Here is a 17,879-nt window from a genome sequence, read left to right on the forward strand (position 1 = left end):
ATATCAAATAATTCTGACTTTATATCAAATAATTCTGACTTTATATCACTCAATTCTGACTTTATATCAAATAATTCTGTCTTTATATCACTCAATTCTGACTTTATATCACTCAATTCTGACTTTATATCATATAATTCTGACTTTATGTCACATAATTCTGACTTTATATCAAATAATTCTGTCTTTATATCACTCAATTCTGACTTTGTCACATTATTCTGACTTTATATCACACAATTCTGACTTTATATCACTCAATTCTGACTTTATATCAAATAATTCTGACTTTATATCACTCAATTCTGACTTTATATCACTCAATTCTGACTTTATATAAAATAATTCTGACTTTATATCACTCAATTCTGACTTTATATCAAATAATTCTGACTTTATATCACTCAATTCTGACTTTATATCACACAATTCTGACTTTATATCACTCAATTCTGACTTTATATCAAATAATTCTGACTTTATATCACACAATTCTGACTTTATATCACTCAATTCTGACTTTATATAAAATAATTCTGTCTTTATATCACTCAATTCTGACTTTATATCACTCAATTCTGACTTTATATGAAATAATTCTGACTTTATATCACTCAATTCTGACTTTATATCAAATAATTCTGACTTTATATCACATAATTCTGACTTTGTAACATAATTCTGACTTTATATCATATAATTCTGACTTTATATCACTCAATTCTGACTTTGTCACATTATTCTGACTTTATATCACACAATTCTGACTTTATATCACTCAATTCTGACTTTATATCATATAATTCTGACTTTGTCACATAATTCTGACTTTATATCAAATAATTCTGTCTTTATATCACTCAATTCTGACTTTATATCACTCAATTCTGACTTTATATCATATAATTCTGACTTTGTCACATAATTCTGACTTTATATCAAATAATTCTGTCTTTATATCACTCAATTCTGACTTTCTATCAGTCAATTCTGACTTTATATCATATAATTCTGACTTTATGTCACATAATTCTGACTTTATATCACTCAAATCTGACTTTATGTCACATAATTCTGACTTTATATCACTCAATTCTGACTTTATATCAAATAATTCTAACTATATATATCACATAATTCTGACTTTGTCACATAATTCTGACTTTATATCTCTCAATTCAGACTTTATATCACTCAATTCTGACTTTATATCAAATAATTCTGACTATATATATCACATAATTCTGACTTTGTCACATAATTCTGACTTTATATCTCTCAATTCAGACTTTATATCACTCAATTCTGACTTTATATCAAATAATTCTGACTATATATATCACATAATTCTGACTTTGTCACATAATTCTGACTTTATATCACTCAATTCTGACTTTATATCAAATAATTCTGACTTTATATCACTCAATTCTGACTTTATATCAAATAATTCTGACTTTATATCACATAATTCTGACTTTATATCTCAGAATTCTGTCTTTATATCTCAGAATTCTGTCTTTATATCTCAGAATTCTGTCTTTATATCTCAGAATTCTGTCTTTATATCTCAGAATTCTGTCTTTATATCTCAGAATTCTGTCTTTATATCACAGAATTCTGTCTTTATATCTCAGAATTCTGACTTTATATCTCAGAATTCTGACTTTATATCTCAGAATTCTGTCTTTATATCTCAGAATTCTGACTTTATATCTAAGAAATTCTGACTTTATATCTAAGAAATTCTGTCTTTATATCACAGAATTCTGACTTTATACCTCAGAATTCTGTCTTTATATCTCAGAATTCTGTCTTTATACCTCAGAATTCTGTCTTTATATCTCAGAATTCTGACTTTATATCTCAGAATTCTGACTTTATATCTCAGAATTCTGACTTTATACCTCAGAATTCTGTCTTTATATCTCAGAATTCTGTCTTTATATCTCAGAATTCTGACTTTATATCACAGAATTCTGTCTTTATATCTCAGAATTCTGTCTTTATATCTCAGAATTCTGACTTTATATCTCAGAATTCTGTCTTTATATCTCAGAATTCTGTCTTTATATCTCAGAATTCTGACTTTATATCACAGAATTCTGTCTTTATATCACAGAATTCTGTCTTTATATCTCAGAATTCTGACTTTATATCTCAGAATTCTGTCTTTATATCACAGAATTCTGTCTTTATATCTCAGAATTCTGACTTTATATCTCAGAATTCTGACTTTATATCTCAGAATTCTGTCTTTATATCTCAGAATTCTGACTTTATATCTAAGAAATTCAGACTTTATATCTAAGAAATTCTGTCTTTATATCACAGAATTCTGACTTTATACCTCAGAATTCTGTCTTTATATCTCAGAATTCTGTCTTTATACCTCAGAATTCTGTCTTTATATCTCAGAATTCTGACTTTATATCTCAGAATTCTGACTTTATATCTCAGAATTCTGACTTTATACCTCAGAATTCTGTCTTTATATCTCAGAATTCTGTCTTTATATCTCAGAATTCTGACTTTATATCACAGAATTCTGTCTTTATATCACAGAATTCTGTCTTTATATCTCAGAATTCTGACTTTATATCTCAGAATTCTGACTTTATATCTCAGAATTCTGTCTTTATATCTCAGAATTCTGACTTTATATCACAGAATTCTGTCTTTATATCACAGAATTCTGTCTTTATATCTCAGAATTCTGACTTTATATCTCAGAATTCTGACTTTATATCTCAGAATTCTGTCTTTATATCTCAGAATTCTGACTTTATATCACAGAATTCTGTCTTTATATCACAGAATTCTGTCTTTATATCTCAGAATTCTGTCTTTATATCTCAGAATTCTGTCTTTATATCTCAGAATTCTGACTTTATATCTCAGAATTCTGACTTTATATCTCAGAATTCTGTCTTTATATCTCAGAATTCTGACTTTATATCACAGAATTCTGACTTTATATCACAGAATTCTGACTTTATATCTCAGAATTCTGACTTTATATCTAAGAAATTCTGTCTTTATATCACAGAATTCTGTCTTTATATCTATACTGGATTAATACTGTATAGATTAAAAAATAATACTGGATTTTATGTTATGACTTGAATCTAGTCCATCTAATACTCAGAGCTGTGTTTACATTCAGTTTCACATTTCATAGGAGAAACATGTTTTATAATTTTATAAAGTCTTAGCAAATTTTGAAATATTCTTCTCGTTTGTCTCAGATCGCCACTAAAGATCCTCTCAATCCACTGAAGCAGGACGTGAAGAAAGGGAATCTACGTTACGTTAGCAATGTCTTTCCCCATAAGGGCTACATCTGGAACTATGGAGCGATTCCTCAGGTTTGTGTCCACATGGCTCCTCCGGACGTTTAGAAGTGCACCATGTATAATTCAAATGTGGGAAAACTCCAGGGAAAAGAGAGGTGGATGCATGAACGAGTTCAGAGAGAGACATTTCATGCATGTTTAGATGCCAACCCAAGCAGGCACAAAGATTTGTCCCGAGGCATTACTGGGGGAATGTTATCAGCGGCAGCAGAACTCACCTCGGTCACATCAGGGTGTGTGTGTGTGTCCACATGAGTGACACGCTCAGATATTCTGGATGAATGGACAGTTCATTTCTCATCTTTTCCAGACGTGGGAGGATCCAGGGCACAGGGACAGAGACACGGGCTGCTGCGGGGATAACGATCCCATCGATATCTGTGACATTGGGAATAAGGTAAAGACCAGAGTCAAATCATTCAACCCTATATATATTGTGTGTGTGTGTGTGTGTATATGTGTGTGTGTGTGTGTGTGTGTGTGTGTGTGTGTGTGTGTGTGTGTGTGTGTGTGTGTGTGTGTGTGTGTGTGTGTGTGTGTGTGTGTGTGTGTGTGTGTGTGTTTGAGTTACGGTGTGTGTGTGTGTATGTGTGTATGTGCGTGTGTGTGTGTGTGCGCGTGCGCGTGCGCGTGCGTGCGTGGATAGGTTTAGGGGTAGGGGCAGTGTAGGGGGATAGAATGTAAAGTTTGTACGGTATAAAAACCATTCCGTCTATGGAGTGTCCCCACAAAATTAGTGAACCAGACATGGTGTGATATAACAGACATAAGTGTGTGTGTGATGGGTAGGTTTAGGGGCAGTGTAAGGGGATAGAAAATACGGTTTGTACAGTATAAAAACCATTATGCCTATGGAAAGTCCCTATAAAACATGAAAACACTACGTGTGTGTGTGTGTGTGTGTGTGTGCGTGTGCGTGTGCGTGTTTTCGATCAGGTTTGCTCTCGGGGGGAAGTCATCCGTGTGAAGGTGTTGGGGACTCTGGCGCTGATAGACGAAGGAGAAACCGACTGGAAAGTCATCGTTATAAATGTCGAGGACCCAGAGGCTGAAGACTTCAATGGTTTGAGACCTTCACCTCTGCATCTGTAATTAGTGTGATGTTCAATCTCAGCGAGCTCTGTGATTCGCAGACATCGAGGACGTCCGCAGACTCAAGCCCGGATACCTGCAGGCCACACTTGATTGGTTCAGGATGTATAAAGTGCCTGATGGGAAGCCGGAAAACCAGTTCGCCTTCAATGGGGAATTCAAGAACAGGGTAAATAGAGCCAACAGGACCAACGTCTTTACAGGAAACACAGATGACATTTGATTAAGGAAGATACTTTTCTCATCATGTCATCAAGGCAGGAAAATTCAAGCATGCACTTTTAATTTCTCTCCCAGATCTGAGATTAGCCAGCATGTCTCACAAAGACTTGATGAGTTTTTAAACATTCAGAAGCCACCAATCACAACACCCTAGCAACCAATCACAACACCCTAGCCACCAATCACATCACCCTAGCCACCAATCACAACACCCTAGCAACCAATCACAACACCCTAGCAACCAATCACATCACCCTAGCCACCAATCACATCACCCTAACCACCAATCACAACACCCTAGCAACCAATCACAACACCCTAACCACCAATCACAACACCCTAGCAACCAATCACATCACCCTAGCCACCAATCACAACACCCTAGCAACCAATCACAACACCCTAGCAACCAATCACATCAACCTAGCCACCAATCACAACACCCTAGCAACCAATCACAACACCCTAGCCACCAATCACATCCCCCTAGCCACCAATCACATCACCCTAGCAACCAATCACAACACCCTAGCCACCAATCACATCACCCTAGCCACCAATCACAACACCCTAGCAACCAATTACATCACCCTAGCCACCAATAATAACACCCTAGCAACCACTCACAACACCCTAGCTACCAATCACATCCCCCTAACCACCAATCACAACACCCTAGCAACCAATCACATCACCCTAGCCACCAATCACAACACCCTAGCAACCAATCACAACACCCTAGCCACCAATCACATCACCCTAGCCACCAATCACAACACCCTAGCAACCAATCACAACACCCTAGCCACCAATCACATCACCCTAGCCACCAATCACAACACCCTAGCAACCAATCACAACACCCTAGCCACCAATCACATCACCCTAGCCACCAATCACAACACCCTAGCAACCAATCACAACACCCTAGCAACCAATCACAAAACCCTAGCAACCAATCACAATTTTTTTAGCAAATATCCAGTTTTTTATTTTCAAATATTTTATAATTAAGTGTTTTAATTTTTAGTAAAGATACTGAATATTTTTTATATTTTAAAATTTTCTTTTTTAATAAAAAATAGTGTTGTTTTTAGTAATTAAATATTTTTTAATGCTTTAAAAATGTAAAAATATACTAGCCCTATAGTTTCTTAAATGTTTAAAAATAATTTTAATATACTAAATCAGAATTTTATAATTAATTTATTTTTAAATGGATTACAAATTACCAAATACACTATATTTTTTATATGTAATTTTTTTAGTAAATATACAGTTTTTATTTTTAGGGAAATAATGATTTTTTTATTTTTAAATGCTTTAGAAAATGTGTATATTTTCTTGATTTCTTTATTTTTTTAATGCTTTAAAAATAGCAAATATTTATATATATATATACATATATATATATATATATATATACATATATATATATATATATATATATATGTATATATATATATATATATATATATATATATATATATATATATATATATATATATATATATATATATATATATATATATATATATAATGTTTTAAAAGGTCTTCTTATTTTATGTTCTGCAGGATTTTGCCATTAAAACGGTTAAGGACACTCATAGTTTCTGGAAAGCTCTGATCTCCAAGAGGACAGACGCGGGAGAAGTCAACTGGTGAGACGGCCGTCAGGCTATGATTTATCTTTAGTTTCAAACTTTAATCGACACAGAACTGCTCAGACAAGCCATTCTGTTCAATCATGAGATGTGCCATCTTGAAAGTCACTCAGAATCTGTGAGTCTGTCACTGAGCAAGCATAGCATTATGACCACTGACAGGTGAAGTGAATAACACTGATGATCTCTTCATCACGGCTCCTGTTAGTGGGTGGGATATATTAGGCAGCAAGTGAACATTTTTTTTCCTTAGAGTTGATGTGTGTGAAGCAGGAGAAATGGGCAAGCGTAAGGATTTGAGCGAGTTTGGCCAGATTGTGACGGCTAGACGACTGGGTCAGAGCATCTCCAAAACTGCAGCTCTTGTGGGCTGTTCCCGGTCTGCAGTGGTCAGTATCTATCAAAAGTGCTCCAAGGAAGGACCAGTGGAGAACCGGCCACAGGGTCATGGGCGGCCAAGGCTCATTGATGCACGTGGGGAGCGAAGGCTGGCCCGTGGGGTCCGATCAAACAGACGAGCTACTGGAGCTCAAACTGCTCCAGAAGTTAATGCTGGTTCTGATAGAAAGCTGTCAGAATACATTCGTACCTCACGCTTTTCTTTTAATATACACTTGAGAAAAGCATATGCATTGCTTTAGGCCACTCGAGCAACAGGAATTCAATATGAAGCATGGATTCTCTCATTTAGATCAAAATGTAGTCATTAGACAGCCAGTCGTCACGCTGTGATTGAAAATTGTGGTGTCCAGCTTTCAAAGATGGTCCACTGTGGCGGATTTGAGACCAGAAATTAGATTTCAACAGGAGATGGTCTGGGTTTGTTTAGCTCACATCACCTTCAGCGAATGAACATTTGCTTTGACCATATCTCAGTGTTACGCTTTTGTTTCCAATATCCTTCAGTATGAACACCTGCGTCTCCGAAAGTCCCTTCTGCTGCTCCGGTGCCGAAGCCAAAGCCATTGTCGATTCAGTGAGTGTTTTCTATCAGCTCTTCTGTCTCTCACACACACACACACACACACACACACACACACACACAGAATTATAACCCATCTCACTGGAGCATCGAGGCTTTGGGGGACATTTGAGCGTAATGAAATGCTGATTGCATTCTTCTCAAACAACGCCAGGGGTCTGTTTGGATTAATAATCATGCAATTGCAATTATATAAAATCACTTTGAAGAGTGAGAATAATGCGGTGGGAGTTTAATCGTCTTGTCAGTGGTCTGATTTAACTTTTAAAAAGCCATTAAAAGTCCAACGCAAAAATTAAATGTCAAACATTTACTCACCCTCGAGTTCTTTTAAACAGGAGTTTGGTATTAAGTTGAAACTGGAAAAAGAAAAAAGCATCAGAAAAGCATCGTTAAAGTCAAACTATCATGCAATATAATATTTTTAAAAAAATAATTTGTCATGTTTTCAGCACTTTTTGGTTGTTAGTTTTCTTGCAAAAGATTATTTTTTAATTTAAAGTCATTTGTAAAATGTGAAAAATGTGGTTTGCACAGTGCCCACTTCTTTTTATGTTTCCTAATAAAATAAATGTGACCCCTGACTACAAAACCAGTCATAAGGGTAATTTTATATTGTAAATATCACCTGAAAGCTGAATAAATAAGCATAATTGATGTATGGTTTGTTAGGACAATATTTGGCAACTATTTTTTATACTTTTAATTTTTTTTATGGTTATAGAGCAGGACTGCATGTATCCTTCAAGAAGACAAAACCATAATGCATTCCAATAGGCTGATTGTATGAAAAAAGCAACCACCCATGTCCTTATAATTTATTAAATACTGACTAAATGTCATTACAATAGTTCTAGTTCAATTGAGAATGAGGACATACGTCATGGTAGCTTGCTGTCACATGACAAATTGGGTGGTGTTTGGGCCATAGACAGTAAAAGAAATGGACTGAGCGTTCCCATTGACGTCAACGGCGAAATAATGAAGTCAACCTAGAGGCACTCACTTCCTGATGGCGGAGCGAACTGCGCCGGCTCAGACGGAGCTTGAGGACGTAGATGTGACGTGAGCCTCCTGTCTGACCACTGTAGGTCTTCTAGTAGTTGTGGAAAGTGAAATCTGAATCCCGTTGTTTAAATATTTTCTCCCGTTGCTTTTGGCTCTCTATCGGCTTCTCCCCATTCTTCTCCTTTGACTTTATCAGACTTTATGTCTCCACATCCCCCCGACTGCCTCATAGACAGTAAAGATTGCCTCTGAGCGTCTCCTCAGGTCTATACGGTAATTTCTCAACTGTGCGACAGAGTCGCGTTGGTTATGACGCAATCGTTAGCCTATTTTTACAAAAACAGCTTCTGCGGGGCGATAGTGTAAGATACAAGGTAACGGAGCCTTTTATGCATTGTCGTGTTTCTTTAGAAATAAACAATGGACAAATGGAGTCTTTAAACGCCTCAGATGTAAAGTTATTCACTGTCAAAGTGACTCAAAAATGAATGGGAGTCAATGGGATGCTAACAGCAGGTGATGGCTTGCTTAGCAATGGCAGCCCCTAGGGGTGGAACGCTTTCCGAGCGCTAGATTACCCCCTTGTTTGGGCCCGTCCACCATTTTGGGATCCGACGCTATCAGTTGCCAGGGGCAACACTGTAAGAGCGATACAGAGATCGGAGCAGGAAAGACGGCTCGAGGAAGTATCACGTCGTTTAAACAGAGAAATGTTAAATGGAAATTAAAAAGAAATGGAGGTTAACTACAGGGAGAAATTGCTACCAGCGCCAAGCACGAGCAATTGCTGCGAGCTGCCTGCAGCAGAATGGAACAGAGACCTAACGTTAGATGCTTTAACTTACTACCTTGCACGTTTCTGAAATGTTTCTATATATTCTTTGTGCATTCTGAATAATAAATAAATATATCTCCCCACTATCCTGCAACAGTCTAGTGCTCGTCCTCTCATTAACAGTGTTTTTCTCATACTGACCACATTTTATACCTAATGACAAGATTACATTTCTAAATTAATTTAACTAACTTAATAAAAAGGGACGCTTGTGTGCGCTGGTGCTTTTAGTCCAGCCTTAGACTAAATGCTCAGTAGGTACATGTAACGTTAGAGGAAAATGACAGTCAACTAGCTATAGGCCTACTTTGAATATTAATCATTTTGGCATTAACATGTACATTACATAGAACAAAATTGACAATGAAAAATGACAGAATAGTTTTCAAAATGTTTAATACAAATAAATAAATGATCGTGTTCATCAGATGTCAACACACTCCAGCATCGCGGCACTAGTAAGACGATGACTGACACCCTGTGGTGAAATAATGGCGTATGTTTACCAGCAGCTGCTTTCTCAGATCGGCTGGGGTGGATTTAGACTTCATGTTCCATTGAGTTTGGAAAATGATGTACATGGTAATCATCAGATTCTCTCTTCTCCGGTCTCTGTCCGAATCCAATACCTGGCGGACCATCCTCCCAAAATGGCGGAAGGGGGCGGGGCGCGGTGTCGTGACGACATCTACTCATCCTCAATTCAATAATATATATATGTGACACTGGACCACAAAACCAGTCAAGATTGTACCTCTTTTTTTAATTGAGATTTATTCATAATAAATAATCTTTCATTGATTTATGGTTTGTTAGGATAATATTTGGCCAACTATTTGAAAATCTGTAATTTGAGGGTGCAGAAAAGTCTAAATATTGAAAAAATCTCCTTTAAAGTTGTCCAAATGAAGTCCTTAGCTATGCATGTTACTACTAATTATAATTTTATATATATATATATATATATATATATATATATATATATATATATATATATATATATATATATATATATGGTAGGAAATTGACTATCTTGATCTTAATATCCTAATGATTTTTGGCATCAAAGAAAAATGGATCATTTTGACCCATTCGATGTATCGTTGGCTATGGCCACAGATATACCCGTGAGACGCAGGACTGCTGACGCTCTCCAGGGTCACAGATAACTGTATAATTTTAGTTCTTTATAATCCAAATTGTCATTCTGAATATAAAAAGCACATAAAATATTGGACACTTCAGTTTTCTATAATAAACTTTTCTAAATCTTTCCAAAATAATAAAAACTGATGAAAAGGTTTATTTTTCTAGTGCACAAAATTCACAGGTATGTGAAATATTGAGCTTAAACCTTTCCAAAACTTGCTTAGCATGCAGGATAGATTCTGTGAAGTAATTTGTAAGACACTTCCTTAATTTTGTCATAACACAAAACGGCAATTTCCATGCTTTGACCCAAAAAAAAAAATTTAAAAACAACAAAGAGCATTTTGTATATCCTTATTGCTACATTTTAGTTTTAAAACATAAAACATTATCAATGAAAATGCACACAAAGATTGTTTTGATTTCCATTAAAGGTGCAGTGTGTACATTTTAGCGGCATCTAGTGGTGAGGTTGTGAATTACAATCCTTCACGGCTCACCCCTCTCTTTCAAAGCACACAGAAAAGCTACGGTGCCTGACACAGGACAAAAACGTCGTCTGAGATAGCAGAGATTAGTTTGTCCCTTTAGGGCTACTGTAGAAACATGGCGGCGCAAAATGGCGACTTCATTGTAATGGACCCGCGGTGTGTGTAGATAGAAGCGGCTCAATCTAAGGTCATAAAAACATAACGGCTCATTATGCAAGGGTTTATACTACACTGAAAATATAGTAATGTCTATTATTGCATTCCTGTCAAAAGATCCTCATCAATACTACACACTGCACATTTAAGAGCAAGAGCAAACTCTCTTAGTTTAACTGTTTCAGTATGTTAACAAATTAACAAAAAAAAATCCCTTCGTTGAACCAAGTATGATAAAAATAGTGATTTGTTTTTAAATAGTATGCCTTATATGTGTTATTCCATGTGAAATGCAAATTTTGTCAACAGAAAAGACTTTTGAACGTGTCAATGAAGGAAAATTTAAATGTTGTTATCATTTACTCGCACCCAAGTTGTCCCAAACCTGAGTTTCCTTCTTCTGCGTACGCATACAGGTCTGGAACAACTTGAGGGCCAGTAAATAATGACAGAATCGTATCTTTTTTAGTGAAATATCTCTTTAAGTGTTCTATAATCTACCAGGACATCAAGTCCCGCTTGCTCTTTGGAGTTAAAAATGGCCTCCTTTTTACAATAATATTAATATTTTGGGTTTTTCTACATATAAAGTCAAAGTATAATGGAACTAAAGTATGGCAGGATATGACGAAATGATGACGTCAAAACCTGCCACTGGTTCCTTGAGTTTTTACATTTCTAAGTAAATAAGTTGACTACTACACTTGGGTCCGTGTATCATCTGATCATTTCATTTCCTGTTTGAAATGGAATAACGAGAACACATAAATCGTCTCGTTTATTCGTTTTTTTGTTTAGTTTAAAAACGAAAAATGAGATTTTGGCTCGATTTTTCATATTTCGTTTGCGGTTTATAAAACGGTTTATGGGTTTGATATTTCGTTTCCACACGTGGGCGGCGCCGAAACGCCTCTTTCATCTGATTGGTCAAACAGCTCCGCCTTCAGCGCGAGCTCTTCATTCTGTCAACTTGAACACTGCTTGAGAGTTTGCCACTCTTTAGTTTCTTTTAAGATATTCACACTTTTGCATTTAGGGCCTAATGTTTGTCCATCTGGAACTTGCATTTGTAATGAGCGTTATATTTTAAGCCCTACTTGCTGTTGATAAATTTTATTCATGTAAAGAGCTAATGTCAGGGCAAATGTCCTGCAAAGTTTAGCTCGACTATTTATATAGGCCAATGTACACTAAATGTCAGTAATGTACACTTGTAATTAAAAAATACTGTAAAGTATTACATTTAGCAAATCACTACATCACAAGTAATATAACAATATTTTTTTTAAATAAAAATTTGATTGAGTAAACAAGATATTTGTATTTGTAAATATGTTTTTATATTTTGAATTTGTCACTAGGCTTAACTCAACATTGGCAGCCATTGATAAATTAGAGAATACGATTTCAAGGCCGTATTCATTCATTATAAAATAGTATCTAAGTATTTTTTGGTGATGATGATCTTGTTTTATATTATATATATATATATATATATATATATATATTTAAGGAGGGATAAGTCAAAGTAATTTATGTGGTAACCTTTTTCTTTTTTTAAATTGTCACAGAGATGCTGAAAAAGCTGCCCTTCACTACCTTAAATAGCAAATCGAGTAGCGGTTGGAGGCCTCTCAGGGTTTGGAGAATGTATCCAGACAGATTCAAGACATGGTTTCCAGTACATAGGGAGCAGCACAAAGGGCAAACCTAGCAAGTTCCAGATGGACAAACATTAGGCCCTAAATGCAAAAGTGTGAATATCTTAAAAGAAACTAAAGAGTGGCAAACTCTGAAGCAGTGTTCAAGTTTTAATAAGTTGTACAGCTTGAAGTGTAAAGCTTGTTCTCATAGACAGATATGGCCTATTTATGAATGAAATTAATTTGTCATTTAAACTGTTGCAAACAGGGAAAGTGAGTAGAAAAGACTTATCCTGTCGCCCCCTCTAGTGGACAGCTTTAATCATTACGGCCATCATTGCTCAGATAACGCAAGTCAATGGGATTTTTTGGGAAAGTAAGTCTGACCCGTTAGAAAAGATATAAGTGAGTCAGACCAGTCTGAAGGTCTGAGCTGAGTTTGGTGAAGCATTATAGTTCTCATAATATTAATAATAAATAATATTTAAATAGGACTATATGCTGGAGCTCTCAAGCAAACTTAATAAAGACAACTCAGAGAAACATCACCCAATTCATTATTTATTATCTGTTTTATAATAAAAATAATACGATTTTAAAGGTAGGCCTATGTCGTGCTCTTCAACCGACATGATTTTAATTAAACCCAAACTGCTAATTTTGTCAGTATCAATTAATGTATGTTTACTGATACTTCTCACTTTTCTGTCTCTTTCTTTTCACGTGAACAGAATAGACACATTCACAAATATAAACTGTATTTCTATTCAATTTTCTTGATTATTGAAATGTCACACATGCCTACCTGCCTTTTGATGTAAATAAAAGACGAGAGTGGCAAATATCACAGACATATTATCATGTACAGTTCAGCCTGTTATTTATTTTTATTTCCATTTCCCTTTTATCCAAAGAGACGGGACTATTTGCACCGTATTTATCAATGAGAAACAGGCTATCATCCTCAAATAATAGCCTATGGCTCACATTAATGGAGGTCGCTTGCAAATCGCAACAGCACGAATTACGTGACAACATCTTTCATATAGCAACATATTTCTGCTTTAAATATTGTGTGTAGTTAGCAGTGTGTGGTGTTTTCGGACATGTATTTTAATTAAATTGCATTTGTCAGTCCCGCACTTGTATTCTGCCTGACAGAATGAAGAGCTCGCGCTGAAGGCGGAGCTGTTTGACCAATCAGATGAAAGAGGCGTTTCGGCGCCGCCCACGTGTGGAAACGAAATATCAAACCCATAAACCGTTTTATAAACCGCAAACGAAATATGAAAAATCGAGCCAAAATCTCATTTTTCGTTTTCAAACTAAACAAAAAAACGAATAAACGAGACGATTTATGTGTTCTCGTTATTCCATTTTAAACAGGAAATGAAATGATCAGATGATACACGGACCCACTTGGAGGTGTTGCTCTACAACGTAAATTACACACACACAAACACACACTCGCACACTCAAACGCGCATCTAGTTATTTTTAAATAAACATAACAGCTCAGAATTGGTTTTCAGACAAAATGTCTAACGTTATATGGTCGTGTTTACCTCACACCTTATTGAAAAACCCCATTATAAACCCCACAGGAACATTTTGAGGGAAACAGTGGAGGGTTTTGACGCAATCCCTCCATTACTCTATTATAATTTTGTTTAATTATTCCTGTAAAAATCTACCTTATGTTATTTTCTCAGGCTCGTCCTTACGGTGAGGCAGAGCCGACTCCCAGCTCAGGTGAGTGATCCGTCCTTCGGTCTGATCTCCGACCGCGAATTAGGGATTTAAGCACCTTTTTCGCTTTCCTCAGATCAACGGGGGTGATATTAAACTGTCAAATAAGTCATAGACATAGACCTTTTAGTTTTCACAGACTGTGATCCTGCAATCCTGGTTTTTGGATTATCTTTCTTTTTTTGTGTACATTTATAACACTAATACTTTGTTATATATTACTTTTGCATAAAAGTACAGAAAACAAGTTACCCCTGACGACGGGCCGTTAAATAATTCGAAAATAATGCATATCCGAGGCGGTAATTCGGCCAGAAGACGAGGCGAGGGACTACTTTTTTATGGATCTTGTCTCACGCCTCTGTTGCCAATTCCTAAACCTAATTTTAGAGATGGAGACTTGAGCCATTAATTAAGTTATTATAACTGTTTAACTGATAAAAATCCTCAGAGCTGCGCATTTCTGTGCGAGTTATAGACCATAAAAGTCCATACTGTGTGTGTGTGTGTGGGGGGGGGGGGGGGGGTGCGCGTGCGGGCACGCGCCTTTTAGCGGAAAAATAGTGTGCTGTCCATACATAATAAAGTGTAATTTTGAGGCAAAAAACATGGAAATAATTTGTTCTTTTGTATCCTTTTGTTAACAATGTTTATTTTCTTGGTCAGTGGCGTTGTGTCTTTCCTTTTCACAGACTGATTGATGCTGGTCATCAATATCGTAAATCCTGCAACGTTTTTTGTATAATCATTTATTTTAAGTGTTCATTTATAACACTAATAGTTTGAATTATATGAAATTTGCATTCAATTACAGTTTCAAATGCAGCGTCTTGGAGTGACAGTAAAATTAACATCTTTCTCTCTTTTAAATCTCACTCTATTTTCCCCCCTCTTTTTGAAAGTTGTGAAATCACTGTTGTTGTGTTTTTCTTTTTCTAATTGAGTAAATGGGCGCACACAAAATATATTTAACGATATTCTCATATTCACTGCTATAAAAGTTAACCCAACTATGACAACTTAAAAGGGTCGGCTGTAAGGACCATAGACATCATAAAATCACCTATATGATGCCTATGGTAAGGACCTTAAAGGGGGGGTGAAACACTCCGTTTCAGTCAGTGTCATGTCAATCTTGAGTACCTATAGAGTAGCATTGCATCCTGCATATCTCCGAAAAGTCTTTATTTTTTTATAATTATATAAGAAAGATGCGCTGTTCCGAGTCTTTCCGGAAAAAGCCGAGCGGGTGGGGGCGTGTCGTGTGGGCGGAGCTAAAGAATGACGTGTGCGCGCTGCTGCTATTGTGTTGAGTCGAGTGCGTCGTAAAGCTGTGTCATCCCTAACAGCGGGAAAAAAACTTTATTCAAAATAAAAATATGGCTTTTAATCAGATACAGCCATACATCTATGATCCGGAATCAGACCCAGAGGCTGCAGTTGAACAGGAGCAGCAGCAAAAACGACTAGAGCAGGACGTCTCTATGTGCTACAAGTTATACACTAACTATATAATATGCTTAGCGGCTTGTGTTATTTACATATTTATACTTGAATTATATCGTCGTATTTTTGTCTTTAAAGGTGTACATGTGGGAAGTGCAGTTGTGCACGTGTGTGTGTGTGTTTACGCGTGGTTTGTGTAGACGTTAGTAAGCGGACTGGTTTTGCACGGCAGGCTAAGTTAGTGTTTACATAGAAAGACACGGAATAGTAGCGCATTTGAATGAAGAAGCGTGCTTATTTAGTTCAACATATTTCCCCCCTCTTTGTGTATTGTTGTTTGGAGTGCTTTTACAATACACAAACATAAAGTTACACATATAGTGGCCAGCTAAACAAATGTACACGCACTACACATCGCATGCTCCATTGATCAATTAACTATACGTGATCATGTTTGGGCTACTTGATGAGCATAGGCAATAACACACACATTTGAAGCAGTCTTACTCACCGCCTGCGGTTCTAACGTTGGGACCTTTATCGTTGGGACTGCTCCATCATTCAGCATTAGGCGATCGGGAAAATCCGGCGTCGAGCTGGGCCTTGTTTATGAAACAGTCGGCACCGAAATGCAGCGAACAGATATAAACATTCGCGCAACTCAGTTGCTGATCCGGAAAAGCAAATTCCATCCACTGTTGCCTTACCGCGGGGTTTTGGGGAATCTGTGCAGGACTGTCTTGGTCTGGCAACCAAAAACGCACTTTTTTGGTGACATTGTTATGTGCACATCACCTGTCCAGCATCCTACGAGCCCCGTTTTGATGGGCGTAGCCTGTTACTTTCTCTCTCTCCCTCTCTCTCTCACGCTCTTCCGGTAGAATTGTCCGTAAGGCCCATACAAGGAAATTACGCCCCCATTAACGTCAAGTGGACGCATGATCGCAAAAAACTTGCCGAAACTTATGACTAACCGGAAGTAGTATTTTTGACAAAGAAATACTCCCATCAAACGTCCACCTTAACTTTTGAAACTTTGTCCATGTTTAGTATGGGATTCCAAGTCTTTAACAGTGTAAAAAGATCAGTATGCATGAAACAGCATTTCAACCCCCCATTTAAAAAGGACTGAAATCATTTGGCGGAGTGATATGGAACTGTAATGCTGTCAAAAACCTGCCTGGAACTACTTTAGCCATGTTACCTTAGAACATTAATCAACCAATCAAATTCAAGCATTTAACAGCTTCATTTAACATATAAAATGATACATAACCCTAGGGTTTATTATTTTAAGACAGTTATTGCAACAAAAAAATGATTTATACATACATTTCGCAATTATTCAACACTATGGAACCTCAAAAGATTATTTCAGATGCTTCATATGAATAAATTAATAAATAATATTTCTTTCTCTCTCTCTTTCTAGCTGATAAATGGTTTTATTACAACCAGACATAGAAGATCCTCAGCGGTGACAGGAACAAGGGCGACTCCATCAATCCCGGCTGTCATATTTCTGATTTAGTTTTAGTTGCTGATAAACACTGTATAGGTTGATTTATAAAGTTGTAGAGGCCTAAAAAAAAAAAAAGAGAGGCCTTTTTGCACTTTGAGATTCTTTGGAATGAAAAGTGTGTTAAAAATAAAATCTGTTATTATTATTATAAGCATAATACTGTATGAACATGTGAGCGTTTTAATGCAAACGGTGAATCAGAATAAAATGTGACGTGATCTCCAGCGTTCATTACAACTTTTACTGAAATACATGCATCCACATCTGTTCATGTCTAATTGTAGCAGATTAGATTAATTTTGTAACGTATTTAGTCATACCTGATTGCAGTTCGACAGGTGCTGTACATGCTGCTAATGCCATGATGTTATTCCTGGCTTCATCCACCGTCACCATGGCAACCATCACCAACATTGCAGCATCTGCTGTGTTGGAAATGTCAGGCAGGTGTGCAGAGATCATGTTTATGGGAATTAGAGGACGGATCATCCTTCAATTTGGGGAAATTTCCTGCTCTGCACCATCATTCGGGTCTTTAAAGGGTTAGTTCACCCAGAAATGAAA

At 36.4% G+C, this 17,879-nt stretch overlaps 1 protein-coding gene across 1 annotated transcript in view; it reads left to right on the top strand.

The window, feature by feature from the left end:
* Positions 1-17,336, top strand: part of ppa1a (inorganic pyrophosphatase 1a) — a 23,906-nt gene extending 6,570 nt beyond the window's left edge. Inside the window, exons 4-11 of the mRNA XM_067430364.1 lie at positions 3,249-3,368; positions 3,667-3,753; positions 4,293-4,419; positions 4,490-4,617; positions 6,246-6,331; positions 7,241-7,310; positions 14,311-14,350; positions 17,226-17,336. Coding sequence (XP_067286465.1) covers positions 3,249-3,368; positions 3,667-3,753; positions 4,293-4,419; positions 4,490-4,617; positions 6,246-6,331; positions 7,241-7,310; positions 14,311-14,350; positions 17,226-17,257 — 690 coding nt within the window. The 3' untranslated portion in view covers positions 17,258-17,336. The remainder of the gene's footprint in view (positions 1-3,248; positions 3,369-3,666; positions 3,754-4,292; positions 4,420-4,489; positions 4,618-6,245; positions 6,332-7,240; positions 7,311-14,310; positions 14,351-17,225) is intronic.
* Positions 17,337-17,879: the final 543 nt, after the last annotated feature.

The sequence above is a fragment of the Pseudorasbora parva genome, chromosome 21, assembly GCF_024679245.1.
Source record: "Pseudorasbora parva isolate DD20220531a chromosome 21, ASM2467924v1, whole genome shotgun sequence".
In the NCBI taxonomy this organism is placed as follows: domain Eukaryota; kingdom Metazoa; phylum Chordata; class Actinopteri; order Cypriniformes; family Gobionidae; genus Pseudorasbora; species Pseudorasbora parva.